A 12897-nucleotide genomic window follows, 5' to 3' on the forward strand; every position below is an offset into this window, starting at 1 on the left:
TTGAGAATGTATTTTGTGAGATCCACCTCCTGCCTACAAAATATTGCTCCTAACTCCACCGCCTATCCCAAAACCTATAAGAACTAATGATATAGGCCGGGCGCGGTGGCTCACGCTTGTAATCCCAGCATTTTGGGAGGCCGAGGCGGGCGGATCACAAGGTCAGGAGATCGAGACCACGGTGAAACCACGTCTCTACTAAAAATACAAAAAATTAGCCGGGCGTGGTGGCGGGCGCGGTGGCAGGCGCCTATAGTCCCAGCTACTCGGAGAGGCTGAGGCAGGAGAATGGCGTGAACCCGGGAGGCGGAGCTTGCAGTGAGCTGAGATTGCGCCACTGCACTCCAGCCTGGGCGACAGAGCGAGACTCCATCTAAAAAAAAAAAAAAGAACTAATGATAATCCACCACCTTTTGCTGTCTCTCTTTTCAGACTTGGCCCACCTGGACCCAGGTGAAATAAACAGCCATGTTGTTCACACAAAGCCTGTTTGGGGGTCTCTTCACACAGATGCATGAGACAATCTCCACCTTCCCAAATCTAGTGGTCAAGTCTTCATTCTCATCCTACTTCACCTCTCAATGGATTTCTCTCTTTCCTTCTCCACGGGCTGTCTTCTCTAGGCTTCTGAAACACTACACTCTCCTGATTTTCCTTCTTTCTCCCTGGCCATGACTCTTTTGTATCATTTACGGGCTCCTCCTTTTCTTTATAGCAAACTGTCAGATGTTTCTTCTCTAGCCACATTCTCATCCAGAGTGACCTCCTCTAATCCTGTGGCTTAAGACCACGAATGACTCCCAACTCTATCTCCAGTCCCCCATTTACCCTGAGATCCAGACCAGATCATATATCCAACTTCCCACGTGATATCTCCATCTGGATGTTCAATACCACCTTAAACAGAGCTATTAATCTGCCCACATGCCTTCACACCAAAGTGATTCTTCCCCTCAGTCTTTCCCATTTAGTAAAAGGCATCATTTGCTTGATCAAAACTCTAAACCTTACAGATTGTGTTTGGTTGTATGTAATAGAACCAGCTCTCTCTGGTTAGAGAGCTGTCATTTTTTTTCCCCCACATAATGAAAGGACCAGAAGCAGGCAAGCAAGGCTGTGCAGAGGCTCCTCAATGACAACAATGCCCAGTCTCCTTTTTTCTCCACTGTCCTCATGGTTGCAAGATGGCAGTTCCACCTCCAGCCTCACATCCACATCCCAACAACAACAAAGAAAGACAAGGAAAGAATCAACAAGGTGGAAGACGAAGAGCTACACGGGTTCTTGTCTACAATAGCAAAACATTCCCAGAAATTCCTAGCAGCCTTCTGCTTGTCTCACATTGTCCAGAACTGTTACAAGCCCCACACCAGCTGGTAGAGAGACTAGGAAATATGGCTTTTTAGCCAGACACATTGCCACCCTGCACAAACCAGGGTTCTGATACATAGAAGAAAGGAAGAACAGATATCAGATGCGCAAACAGCAATGGCTGCTTTGTCATCCTGGACTTCTCTCTTTCCTTACACTTCACTACGAATCCATCAGCAAGTCCTATCAGTCCCAGCTCCAAAATACTTAACCAATTCAGCTGCTTCTCTTCATCTCCACTGCTGAACTGCTGGCCTGATACACCATCATCTCTTACCCAGACCACAGCAAAAACCTCCTAGCTGGGTGCCCGCCACGACTGCCGTCTCTATAGTCCTTTCTTTACACAGTAGCTAGGGTAATCATTTACTTGCATAAATATAATCATAACACTCCCTTTCTTAGAATTCTCCAAAGGATCTATCATAGCTTGGGTTCCTCCAGAAGGAGACCCTGAGGCCAGGGTTCATGTAGAAGTCATTTATTTGAGAGATGCAGAAAACTCAGGGTTGGAGCAGGAAAGTGAGATAAGGAAGAAAAGGTAGCCTCCCTTGGGGCCTACCTTTCTAGGTAACCCCTTTCGAGGCTCAGCCCCAGGGGGAAACAGTGGGAAATAGTGTCAAATACTTGCCTCAGAATTATCCAACCCAAGGGGCAAAGGAGGGTATTTATATGCCAACTCACAAGAGCTGCTGGCTTCAGCTCTCTCGGCTTGAGCACCTAGCCCTGAACCTATCCATTCCCTGACTAAATCACTGAAAAAGCCAGCACTTCTACTTAGCCGCCTTTCTGCTCATAGACCCTCACACCTTCCATCTGAAGCAGAGTCACAAGAGAATGGGGAAACCCAGTTAATTTTTTTTAATAGGGTAAGAAATTCAAAATACAATTTAAGGATACGAATATCCATCTTAGAAATTTGCCAAATTCAAGTCTCATTTGAAAGTAGCTAAACTTGTATAATGCCTTTTTTGTTGTTGTTGAGACAGAGTCTTGCTCTGTGACCCAGGCTGGAGTGCAGTGGCGCAATCTCTGCTCACTGCAAGCTCTGCCTCCCGGGTTCACGCCATTCTCCTGCCTCAGCCTCCCGAGTAGCCGGGACTACAGGCGCCCGCCACCACGCCCGGCTAATTTTTTGTATTTTTAGTAGAGACGGGGTTTCACCATGTTAGCCAGGATGGTCTCGATCTGTTGACTTTGTGATCCACCCACCTCGGCCTCCCAAAGTGCTGGGTTTACAGGCGTGAGCCACTGCACCCGGCCATAATGCCCTCTTTTTGACAAACCAAAAAGACGTATATAACCTCTTAATAATACAGGCAAGTTTCAAGTAGGGCACCTGAAATTTGGAATCTTTACATAAAGTCAGTATTTTAAGGGGCACATAATTCAATAGTAGCAATTAATTATTAATATATGCACTGCATATTATAGCTATAGATGACATTACTGGGTCTATAGATCTGAAGGGTATAAATGAACATTAAGTACATAACTTTGGATATATTTCTGCCTTTAGGTGAGCTTATTACTTATCTTTATTTTTCTTCTTCAATTGTTCTACAAAGTAATCATTACAAGCAACTGTCAGAGCTGCCATCATGACTACGAATTCATTAAAATCCACTTTTTGTCCTTATTGGCGTCCAGGTCCTGCATTATCTTATCAACCAACTGGGGATCCTTTTGGCACTAAAATGAGAAAGGAAATTTCTAACTCCAAGCTCTGAGGTTCATGATGACAATTGAAATCCATCTCCCTTTTATTTACATTAAATTCCTAATTTCCATTTATAGCATCTAAAGACATTTTCTAAGAGCCTATTTACAGGTAGGTGTAAACCAGCCACAAATTCTAAATGAATGTAGCCCCCTGCCCCAGCTCCATATAATCCTGGCTCAGACCTAGAAACCAAGAAAAGCAAACAGCAGCTGATCAAAGTGAGCGACACGTGCTAAAAACACATTTACAGGACATCACAGGTTGAGAGCCAAGACACTAGGAGATAGTCAAGTGACATAGAAAGAGGGAGGATTTGAAGCCAAAAAGGAGACAATTACCAACAAGGGAATTTGAGCAAATCGTGTAACATTTTAAATGTTTTTATTTATAAAATTGGGAGGATAATATCTATCCACACATTTCAGGGATACTTCATCACACTTTTGAAAGTGCTTAGAGCACCAGGGTCGCTGATTTAGCAAATAAAAATACTAGATACCTAGTTAAATTTGAATTTCAAATAAACAACAAATAACTTTTAGTGTGTCTCAAGTATTGCATAGGACACAAAATATTTTATCTGGCAGCCTACTTAGCACATTGTGCCTGACACACAGAACAGAGGCACCCAAAGAAGGGTAGGTCTTATAAAGATGCCTGCATTTTATGGGTGGAAAGCAAAGAGAAGAGGGAAGACAAGGTTCACGAAGGTTGGGACTGTGAAGCACCCACCTCTCCTGTGACTGGTGTTGATGAGGAATGTTTCCAAAAGCAGTTCATTTCCTCCAGGAATTCCCCACGCCCTCCTCATTTTCTGCTAACCATTAAATGGTCAGAGAAAAACTTAATCAAAACCAACTTGATTAAAACAACTATAAATTGTACTTGATTAAATCAATGTGCGAAGTTTGACCTACTGAGTTTTTATGCTAAATGTTAAACAGTACCGTAGCCAAAGTTGGCCCCATACAGTGGCTCACGCCTGTAATCTCAGCACTTTGGGAGGCCAAGGCAGGCAGATCACTTGAGGTCAGGAGTTCGAGACCAGCTTGGTCAACACAGTGACACTCTGTCTCTACTAAAAATACAAAAAACTTAGCTGGGCATCGTGGTGCATGCCTGTAATCTCAGCTACTCCGGAGGCTGAGGCACAAGAATCACTTGAACCTGGGAGGTGGAGGTTGCACTGAGCCCAGATCATGTCACTGCACTCCAGCCTAGGAGACACAGCAAGACTCCATCTCCGAAAAAAAAAAAAAAAAATACAGTAGCCAAACTGAATAAGAGGAAAAGAAAAGTTTGTAGGGAATTCTAAGATCACTATAAAAATGTCGTAAAGACTATGTTAAAAAAAATTTTACTCTATAGAGCTTTTCCCAAATAGAGGGTGGGGAGAAACGTGTTGTAATTAGTCTCTGTAGTCTTAACACAGGGTTTGGAGAGAATAACATCACACAAGGGTAGCATATTGTGCTAAAAATCAATTTAAGTCAACTCTACAAACACCAGAGTGAAGTGTTTTCCTTGGAGGAGGCCCCAAACACTGCAAGATACGGCTTCATATATTGATCTCTAGAACTCCTGGCTATTTTGAGAAATGAATCTGTTTGCTACCCCACTGGTCACTGGCCAAACACATCCTTCTATCAATCCCAATCAGTTTGTGCTCGGCTGACAAAGCTCTCTTAGTATTTGTCATTCACTAGAAAATTTGCCACCATAGCATGAAGTACCCCACCTCTGAAGGTGAAGTACCCCTTCACCTCTGGCCCAATACATAATTTACAGACAGCTGGACCAAGCTCCAGGTATAACTAGCTGTAACCAGTTATAACTATAACTCTGGCTATAATTAGCTACATCTTTGATTGCTGCACCAGAATGTTAACTGGTGAAAGTCAAAAATACAATTTTTAACACTTAGAAACCCTAACCCCAGGTAATACGAAAAAGGGCACATGCCTATGTACACAGAAAACAAACGTCTCCAGTGTTTGCTTCCCCTATATTTTGAATCTCTGTACAAAATTTGACTGCATTTGTGACAGAATCATAGGAGAGTATGAACCCAAAGCCTGCCCTGGAATCTGCACCTCATCCACCCTCAACTGAATACAGCAGCAAAGGCCTGACTCACCGAGAGGAATTCCGTGAGCTCTGGCTGCAGGAGCAGTTTCAGTTCCCCCTTGCTGAGCTTCAATCTGTTCCCTTCCTTGCGAGAACAGCGGTGGAAGGTTCTAACGGTGTCCATGGCCATCTCGAGCTGGGTGGGCATGTTAGCAGCAGAACTGACCACTCCAGAAGCAGGCCACCAAACCCGGGGAGAAGACACCTGTTCAAAATAAGCAGATGAGGAAACACCAACACTTTCATTAAAACAGATTATTACAATACCCTGAGTCAGCCCGCCACACAAGTGATGGTTGTTAAAAACATAATAGTCTGGCCGGGCTCCGTGGCTCACGCCTGTAATCCCAGCACTTTGGGAGGCCGAGACGGGCGGATCATGAGGTCAGGAGATCGAGACCATCCTGGCTAACACAGTGAAACCCCGTCTCTACTAAAAATACAAAAAAAAAAATTAGCCCGGCGCGGCGGCGGACGCCTGTAGTCCAGCTACTCAGGAGGCTGAGGCAGGAGAATGGCGTCAACCCGGGAGGCGGAGTTTGTAGTGAGCCGAGATCGTGCCACTGCACTCCAGCCTGGGCGACAGAGCGAGACTCCGTCTCAAAAATAATAATAATAATAATAATAGTCTTTCATTAAAGAGTGTTCCACCCATGCTGGGGCAAGCTGCAAATAAGCACTTTGCAGGTGAGTTGTTTCTCCTCTCTAATCCCTACACCCCCAAGAGGTAGCAGCTCCAGCATATTCATAAGACAACCAGGTAACAGGTACAGAGTCAAACTAAAATATAGAATTTAAAAATAAATAAAAATAGGAAGGAAAATACCTAACTTCATACCTGTTCAACAGATACACAGCTCTGTCAATGGTTGTTTACCATTAAACTATAAGCATTTGTACCTGGGGGTGGGGGAAACGTTCTCCCCAGCACACCTGTTTCCAGGAAGATGAAAATTGCCAGTGACAAGAGATTCAAAGGGAGGTGCCTCTGCTCTGTATTTAATCACCAAAATGAACAGGTGTGAGCTGCTGCCCCGAGGGTCAATTGAAGAAGGCTAGTGCTCATTGGGTGCATTAGATGAGACGGCGAAAACAAAGCAAGAGGAAGCCTTCCGTTATCTCTCATTAGGGGAGTGTGGGTAGAAATGCAATTAGTGGCTAGGAAGTTGATGATGGGGAAGAACTCTAAAAACAGGGGAGCAAAGAAGAGACACTAGTTCCCATCCTGGAGATGCCTCAGCAAAGCCAATAGCAAGGACAAGGGAGTAAATTCATAGTAGATTAAACTAACCCAAAGGACAGTTGAAAAAAAAAAAAGGAAGTGCTCCATGCACTGATTTAGAAAGGTACAAAGCAGTGCTCCCAACTGTGTAAAAAAGAAATAATATATGTGTATGTGTGCTCGCAGTCCTAAGGAGTCACTGAAAGGAAACAAAGTATAATACTATGTTGGGAGCTGTCAGGGGTAAGTGGGGGAAAGGGTAGCACAGAGTGGTTGGGAGTAAGACTTCCCAGTGTACACCTTTTTAAGTGATTTTAACTTTTTCAGTTATAGGAATGTATTATCTAATTAAAAAGTTGAAATAAACCTCAGAGCAGCTGTGCGTGCAGGAATCCACAACAGATTTCCAAGTGAGAGAAACTTAATAAAGAAAGAGCCCACGTAAAAACCAAAGCCAGATATTGGCCACTGTGCTTTTTAAATGCTGCCTGTTCTCTCAGGACTGAAACTTAATTATACGGAAAGCAAGCCAAGATCTCCTTTTTATTTCCCTTCAACAGAGGAGTCAGTATGTAACCTCAACCATCCCATCGGCCCCTGGCCTTGCTGCCCGGGTACTCCACTGCAACCTCCCTGCAAGGTTCCCAGGAGGTGTCCACTGTACACCTAACACACAGTTTTCAAACATATTCAGGCTGGGCACAGTGGCTCAATCCTGTAATCCTAGCACGTTGGGAGGCAGATCACTTGAGTTCAGGAGTTCGAGACCACCCTGACCAAAATGGTGAAACCCTGTCTCTACTAAAAATACAAAAATTAACTGGATATGGTGGTGCACGCCTGTAGTCCCAGCTACTCGGGAGGCTGAGGCGGGAGAATTGCTTGAACCCAGGAGGTGGAGGTTGCAATGAGCCAAGATCACGTCCCTGCACTCCATCCTGGGTGACAGAGGTGAGACTCCGTCTCAAAAAAAAAAAAAAAAAATTGTTAGTTTTTATTGTCAAAGTAATATAGGTAAAATAATATTTTGAATACTTAGGAGTATGAAATAGTAAAATTCCCTCTCACCATTCCCTACCCTAGTAATTACCCTTTGTAAATTTTTCCTGTGTGGGAGGCAGTATCATGGTGGCTAAAACCATGAACTGCCTGGCTTTACCTCTCACTTCTGCCACTAGCTATGTGATCCCGTGCTGGTCAATTAGCATCTATGCTGCAGTTTCCCCATCAGTCTAAATGGGGATAACCATAGCACCTACTCAGAATGGAAAAAACAAACTCTATACAATATTTATTTAATTTATTTATTATTATTTTTGAGGCAAGGTCTCACTCCGGTTGCTCAGGCTGGAGTGCAGTGGGGCCATCACAGCTCACTGCAGCCTCGACCTCCTGGGCTCAGATGATTCTTCTATCTCAGCCTCCCAAGTAGCTGGGACTACAGGTTCACACCACCATGCCTGGCTAATTTTTATTTTTGTATTTGTAGGAGAGATGGGGTTTCACCATGTTGCCCAGGCTGGTCTTGAACTCCTGAGCTCAAGCAATCCGCCTGCCTTGGTCTCCCAAAATGCTGGGATTACAGGTGTGAGCCACTGTACCCAGCCTTATTTTATTTATTTTCTAAAGACAGAGTCTTGCTCTGTCACCCATGCTGGAATGCAGTGGCACAGTCATGGCTCACTCCACCTCAACCTCCCGGGCTCAAGCGATCCTCCTGCTTCAGCCTCCTGAGTAGCTGGTACAACAGGCACGTGTTATCATGCCTGACTAATTTTTTATTTTTGTAGATATGGGGTCTCCCTATGTTTCCCAGGCTGGTGTCAAACTCCTGGCCTCAAGTGATCCTCCTGCCTTGGCCTCCCAAAGTGCTGGGATTACAGGCTTTAGCCACCTTACATTGTCTCTGTGAAATACTTAAAGAGATTTATTTTGAGCCAATATGAGTGACCATGGCCCAGGCAACTGTCTCAAGAGGTCCTAAGAAAGTATGCCCAAGGTGGTAGGTTACAATTTAGTTCATTATTTATTTATTTTTGAGATAGGGTCTCACGCTGTCACCCAGACTGGAGTGCAGTGTGTGCAATAATGGGTCACTACAGCTTCGAACTCCCAGGCTCAAGCAATCCTCCCACCTCAGTTTCCTGAATAGCTGAGACCACAGGTGCACACCACCATTCCTGGTTAATTTTTTATTTTTCACTTTTTTTAGAGATGAGGTCTCACTATGCTGCCCAGGCTGGTCTCAAACTCCTGGGCTCAAGTGATCCTCCTGCCTTGGCCTCCCAAAGTGCTGAGATTATGGGCATGAGCCACTGTACCTGGCCAAAATTTGGTTTTATACGTTAAGTTATAGGTGAAGTCATAAATCAGTATATGTAAGGTGTACATTGGTTTGGCTCAAAAAGGCAGGGGTGTGGGGCTTACAGATCACAAGTGGATTCAAAGATTTTTGGGCCGGGCCTGGTGGCTCACGCCTGTAATCCCAACACTTTGGGAGGCCCAGGTGGGTGGATCATCTGAGGTAAGGAGTTCGAGACCAGCTTGGCCAACATGGTGAAACCCTGTCTCTACTAAAAATACAAAAAAAATTAGCCAGGTCTGGTGGTGAATGCCTGTAATCCCAGCACTTTGGGAGGCCAAAGAGGGCGGATTATCTGAGGTTGAGAGTTCGAGACCAGCCTGACCAACAAGGAGAAACCCTATCTCTACTAAAAATACAAAAGATTAGCAGGACATGGTGGCGCATGCCTGTAATCCCAGCTTATCAGAAGGCTGAGGCAGGAGAATCACTTGAACCTGGGAGGCGGAGGTTGCAGTGAGCCAAGATCATGCCACTGCCCTCCAGGGTGGGTGACGAAGCGAGACTCCGTCTAAAAAAAAAAAAAAAAAGAGTTTCTGACTGGCAATTTGTTGAAAGAGTTAAGCATTGTCTAAAGACTTGAAGTCAGCAGAAAGAAATTCTTGAGTTAAGATACAGGGAGTTGTGGAAGCCAAGGTTCTTGTTATGTAGATGAAACCTCCAGGTAGCAGCCTTCAGAGAGAATAAATGATAAATGTTTCTTTTTAGACCTTAAAAAGTGTCAAATCCTTAGTTAATTTCTCCTAGATCTGGGAAAGTCCTAGCTGCATTAATGGAGATTCTCTATAGATGCAAAATTTCCCCCATAAAAGATGGCTCTACAGGACCATTTCAAAATATGTCAGAGAAGTCTATTTTGGGGTAAAACATTTTGATTTCCTTCATGGTCTGCTATCTGTCATGTGATGCTACCAGAGTGAGGTTGGAATTTGGTATCCCAAAAGGAAAGAGGTACAATGAGGCCTGTCTGACCTCTCTTCCCATCAAGGCCTGGAATTCAGTTGTTCAGGTTTCTCTGGGGTCCCCTGGGCCAAGAGAGGGTCTATTCAGTCAGTTGAGAAGCTCAGGATTTTATTTTATTTATTTTACTTTTTTCTTTGTAGAAATGGGGTCTTGCTGTGTTGCCCACACTGGTCCCAAACTTCTGGCCTCAAGCAATCCTCCCACCCCAGCCTCCCAAAATGCTGGGATTATAGATGTGAGCCAGCACGCCCAGCCTCCTCCTCATTTGTTAATGCACTTTCCCCTCTCCAGCTCTTAAATGTTGTTCCCCCTGAGGTCTCAGCTACTCCTATAATTTCAGTCTCTCCCAAGATTATATTTCTTGGCCCAGATCTCTCTGCTAAGTTCCAGAACCATCTATCCAGCAGCCTGCTGGACCACATTTCTACCTGAATGTCCCACAAGCTTTTCAAACTCAATTTGGACTGTCCACTAAAGAAAAAAAAAAATCAAGCTTTTAGAAAGTTAAAACTAGTTTTACTCAGGAATCTTACTGAGGACTGTAGACCAAGGTCTACATCCTGGGAGCAGCCCTTCAGAGGGGTTCTGTGAGACTGCTCCAGCAAGGTAGCTCAGCCCACAGCTTCTACACAGGCCTTGGGGGTTCACTACATTGCAAAGTCACATCAAACTTGCAGAAGTTACATTAAAGCAGAATCACATCAAGGTTTGTGTATAAGAGTACATCTGGTAGCCAGGCGCGGTGGCTCACACCTGTAATCCCAGCACTTTGGGAGGCTGAGGTGGGCGGATCCCGAGGTCACGAGTTCGAGACCAGCCTGGCCAATATGGTGAAACCCCATCTCTACTATAAATACAAAAATTAGCCAGGCGTGGTGGCGCGTGCCTGTAGTCCCAGCTACTCAGGAGGCTGAGGCAGGAGAATCGCTTGAACCCGGGAGGCGGAGGTTACAGTGAGCTGAGATCACGCCACTGTACTATAGCCGGGGCAACAGAGTGAGATGCTGTCTCAAGAAAAGAAAAAAAAAAAAAAGAGTACATCTGGTATAGATTACAGAGGCATTATCCATAACCCCATCAGACGTTATGTTACCTATAGGAAAAGGCATTAATTAGGCTTATTTACCTGTTAAGGAATGCGATGACTCAGCCAAGACACGGGACTGTATGCTGTATCCTTTGTCTTCAAAGCATTTTTCTGGAGAGCTGGGTGTCTACACAGAGTCAGGGGATTGTGAAATTACAGTGGCAAGCAAAAATGAGCAAATACATCTTTTTACGTTTGCTACTTTATCTCACGGGACCTAAGCAAAACTCATCCCCTCAGTCATCTCAAACATCCAGTTCCTTGGTCACACCAGCTTCTGTCACAATTCTTTTTTTTTTTTTTTTTTTTTTTTAGCAAAGTGCTGGGATTACAGGCGTGAGCCACCGCGCCCGGCCAGGTCAATGTTATTGATTGAATCGTGCCATTTTCCCCACACATTCGCACCCCCACTTTATCATGTGCTAGTTTTTTGTGCTGTGTACTCATTTCAGTTCACTTCTTCATTAGCCTATCTGCTTACTAATGCTTCAGTAATGCGCTTTTTCAATTATGCCAGCTTTACAGTGTCTTTCAGTATCAAACAGACCAAGTCCTGCCTTTGCCACTTAGTCTTTTTTGCAATGTTTTCTGACTCTTTCACTGTGATTTCCATTTTTAAGATAGCTTATCTATTGGTAAAAATATATTGTTATACTATTTGGGATTTTATAAAATTAGTAGATTAATTTGGTGATTTCCTATTCAAGCTCTTCCCTCTGGTCAAGACTTCCTTTGAGTCTTCCAGTAGTGCCTTACGTTGTTGTCGTTGTTTTTAAGTATCGATTTTGCCTATTTATTAAGTTCTTTTTTTTTTTTTTTTTTTTTTTTGAGACAGAGTCTTTGTCTGTCACCCAAGCTGAAGTGCAGTGACAGGATCTCAGCTCACTGCAACCTCTGCCTCCTGGGTTCAAGCAATTCTCCTGCCTCAGCCTCCTGAGTAGCTGGGATTACAAGTGTGCGCCGCCACGCTGGGCTAATTATTTTGTGTGTTTTTAGTACAGACAGGGTTTCACCATGTTGGCCAGGCTGGTCTTGAACTCCTGACCTCAAGTGATCCACCTGCCTCAGCCTCCCAAAGTGCTGGGATTACAAGTGTGAGTCACTGCACCCAGCCACAATTCTTAAATACCAACTAAACTGGTCCACTTCTCTCCATTCTTCACCACCTTCGGGGCCTTTTAATTTTTGGTCTCTGTTACTGCAGTGGCTTCCTTACTGCTCTTTCTACTTTCTACCATCCCCCTCCATTTTCACCTCTATTCTGCTGTCAGAGAAGCTAATCTAAAACGCAAATCAACACCCATGCTCCTGGCCATTTGAAGGGCTGGCCCTGCCTGCAAACTGACCACGGTGTTGGGAGCTCCCATTCTTCCATGCCTTTGCAGGTTCTGAGCCCGCTGTGTGGAAAGCTAATTCCATCTACTCCTTTAAGATCAGTTCAGATGTCATCTCCTCATGGACATTTTCCTGCACTCTTCCCAACTACCCACCCCACATCCCCCCATCTCTGATAGGTGCCTTCTCTGTCCTCTCCTATTTCATACCTTATGTTTGTCTTTCTCATCATTGCACTTACCATATATTCCCAACATCACGGTTTTTTTTTTCTTGTCTGCCATATGTTCCTCACCCTCCACACTTTGAATGAGTTCCTTGACGTCAGGGTTGATATCTGGTTCATCTATGCATTCCACAGCATTTAGCACAGGAACAGGCATATGGAAGTGCTCAGAAATCCTCACTGAGGGATAGATTCATAAATAAATCAATCAGAGAGGGAAACATAAGATTCCCCAAGAGTTGAGCCTTGTCTAGTTTAACTGCCAGATAATTATTTGATTGCCTTTATTCCACATAAAAATTTGCTTCATCAAAGGGAGAAAGAGAAAGAGAAACAGACAGACAGACAACAGTCATGTCAATGAATACAAAGAGTTTGAGCTGGACGTGGTGGCTCACGCCTGTAATCCCAGCACTTTGGGAGGCTGAGGCAGGTAGATCACTTGAGGTCAGGAGTTCGAGACCAGCCTGACCAAAATGGT

At 44.4% G+C, this 12897-nt stretch overlaps 1 protein-coding gene across 1 annotated transcript; it reads right to left on the reverse strand.

Moving 5' to 3' along the window:
* Positions 1-2899: 2899 nt before the first annotated feature.
* S100Z (S100 calcium binding protein Z) lies at positions 2900-5369 on the reverse strand. Its single transcript, XM_032156021.1, is given in 3 exon segments — positions 2900-3003; positions 3006-3063; positions 5232-5369. Coding segments are annotated over 3 exon segments (300 nt in total).
* Between the last annotated feature and the right edge of the window lie 7528 nt (positions 5370-12897).

This window comes from Hylobates moloch, unplaced genomic scaffold (genome assembly GCF_009828535.3).
Source record: "Hylobates moloch isolate HMO894 unplaced genomic scaffold, HMol_V3 SCAFFOLD_6, whole genome shotgun sequence".
In the NCBI taxonomy this organism is placed as follows: Eukaryota; Metazoa; Chordata; class Mammalia; order Primates; family Hylobatidae; genus Hylobates; species Hylobates moloch.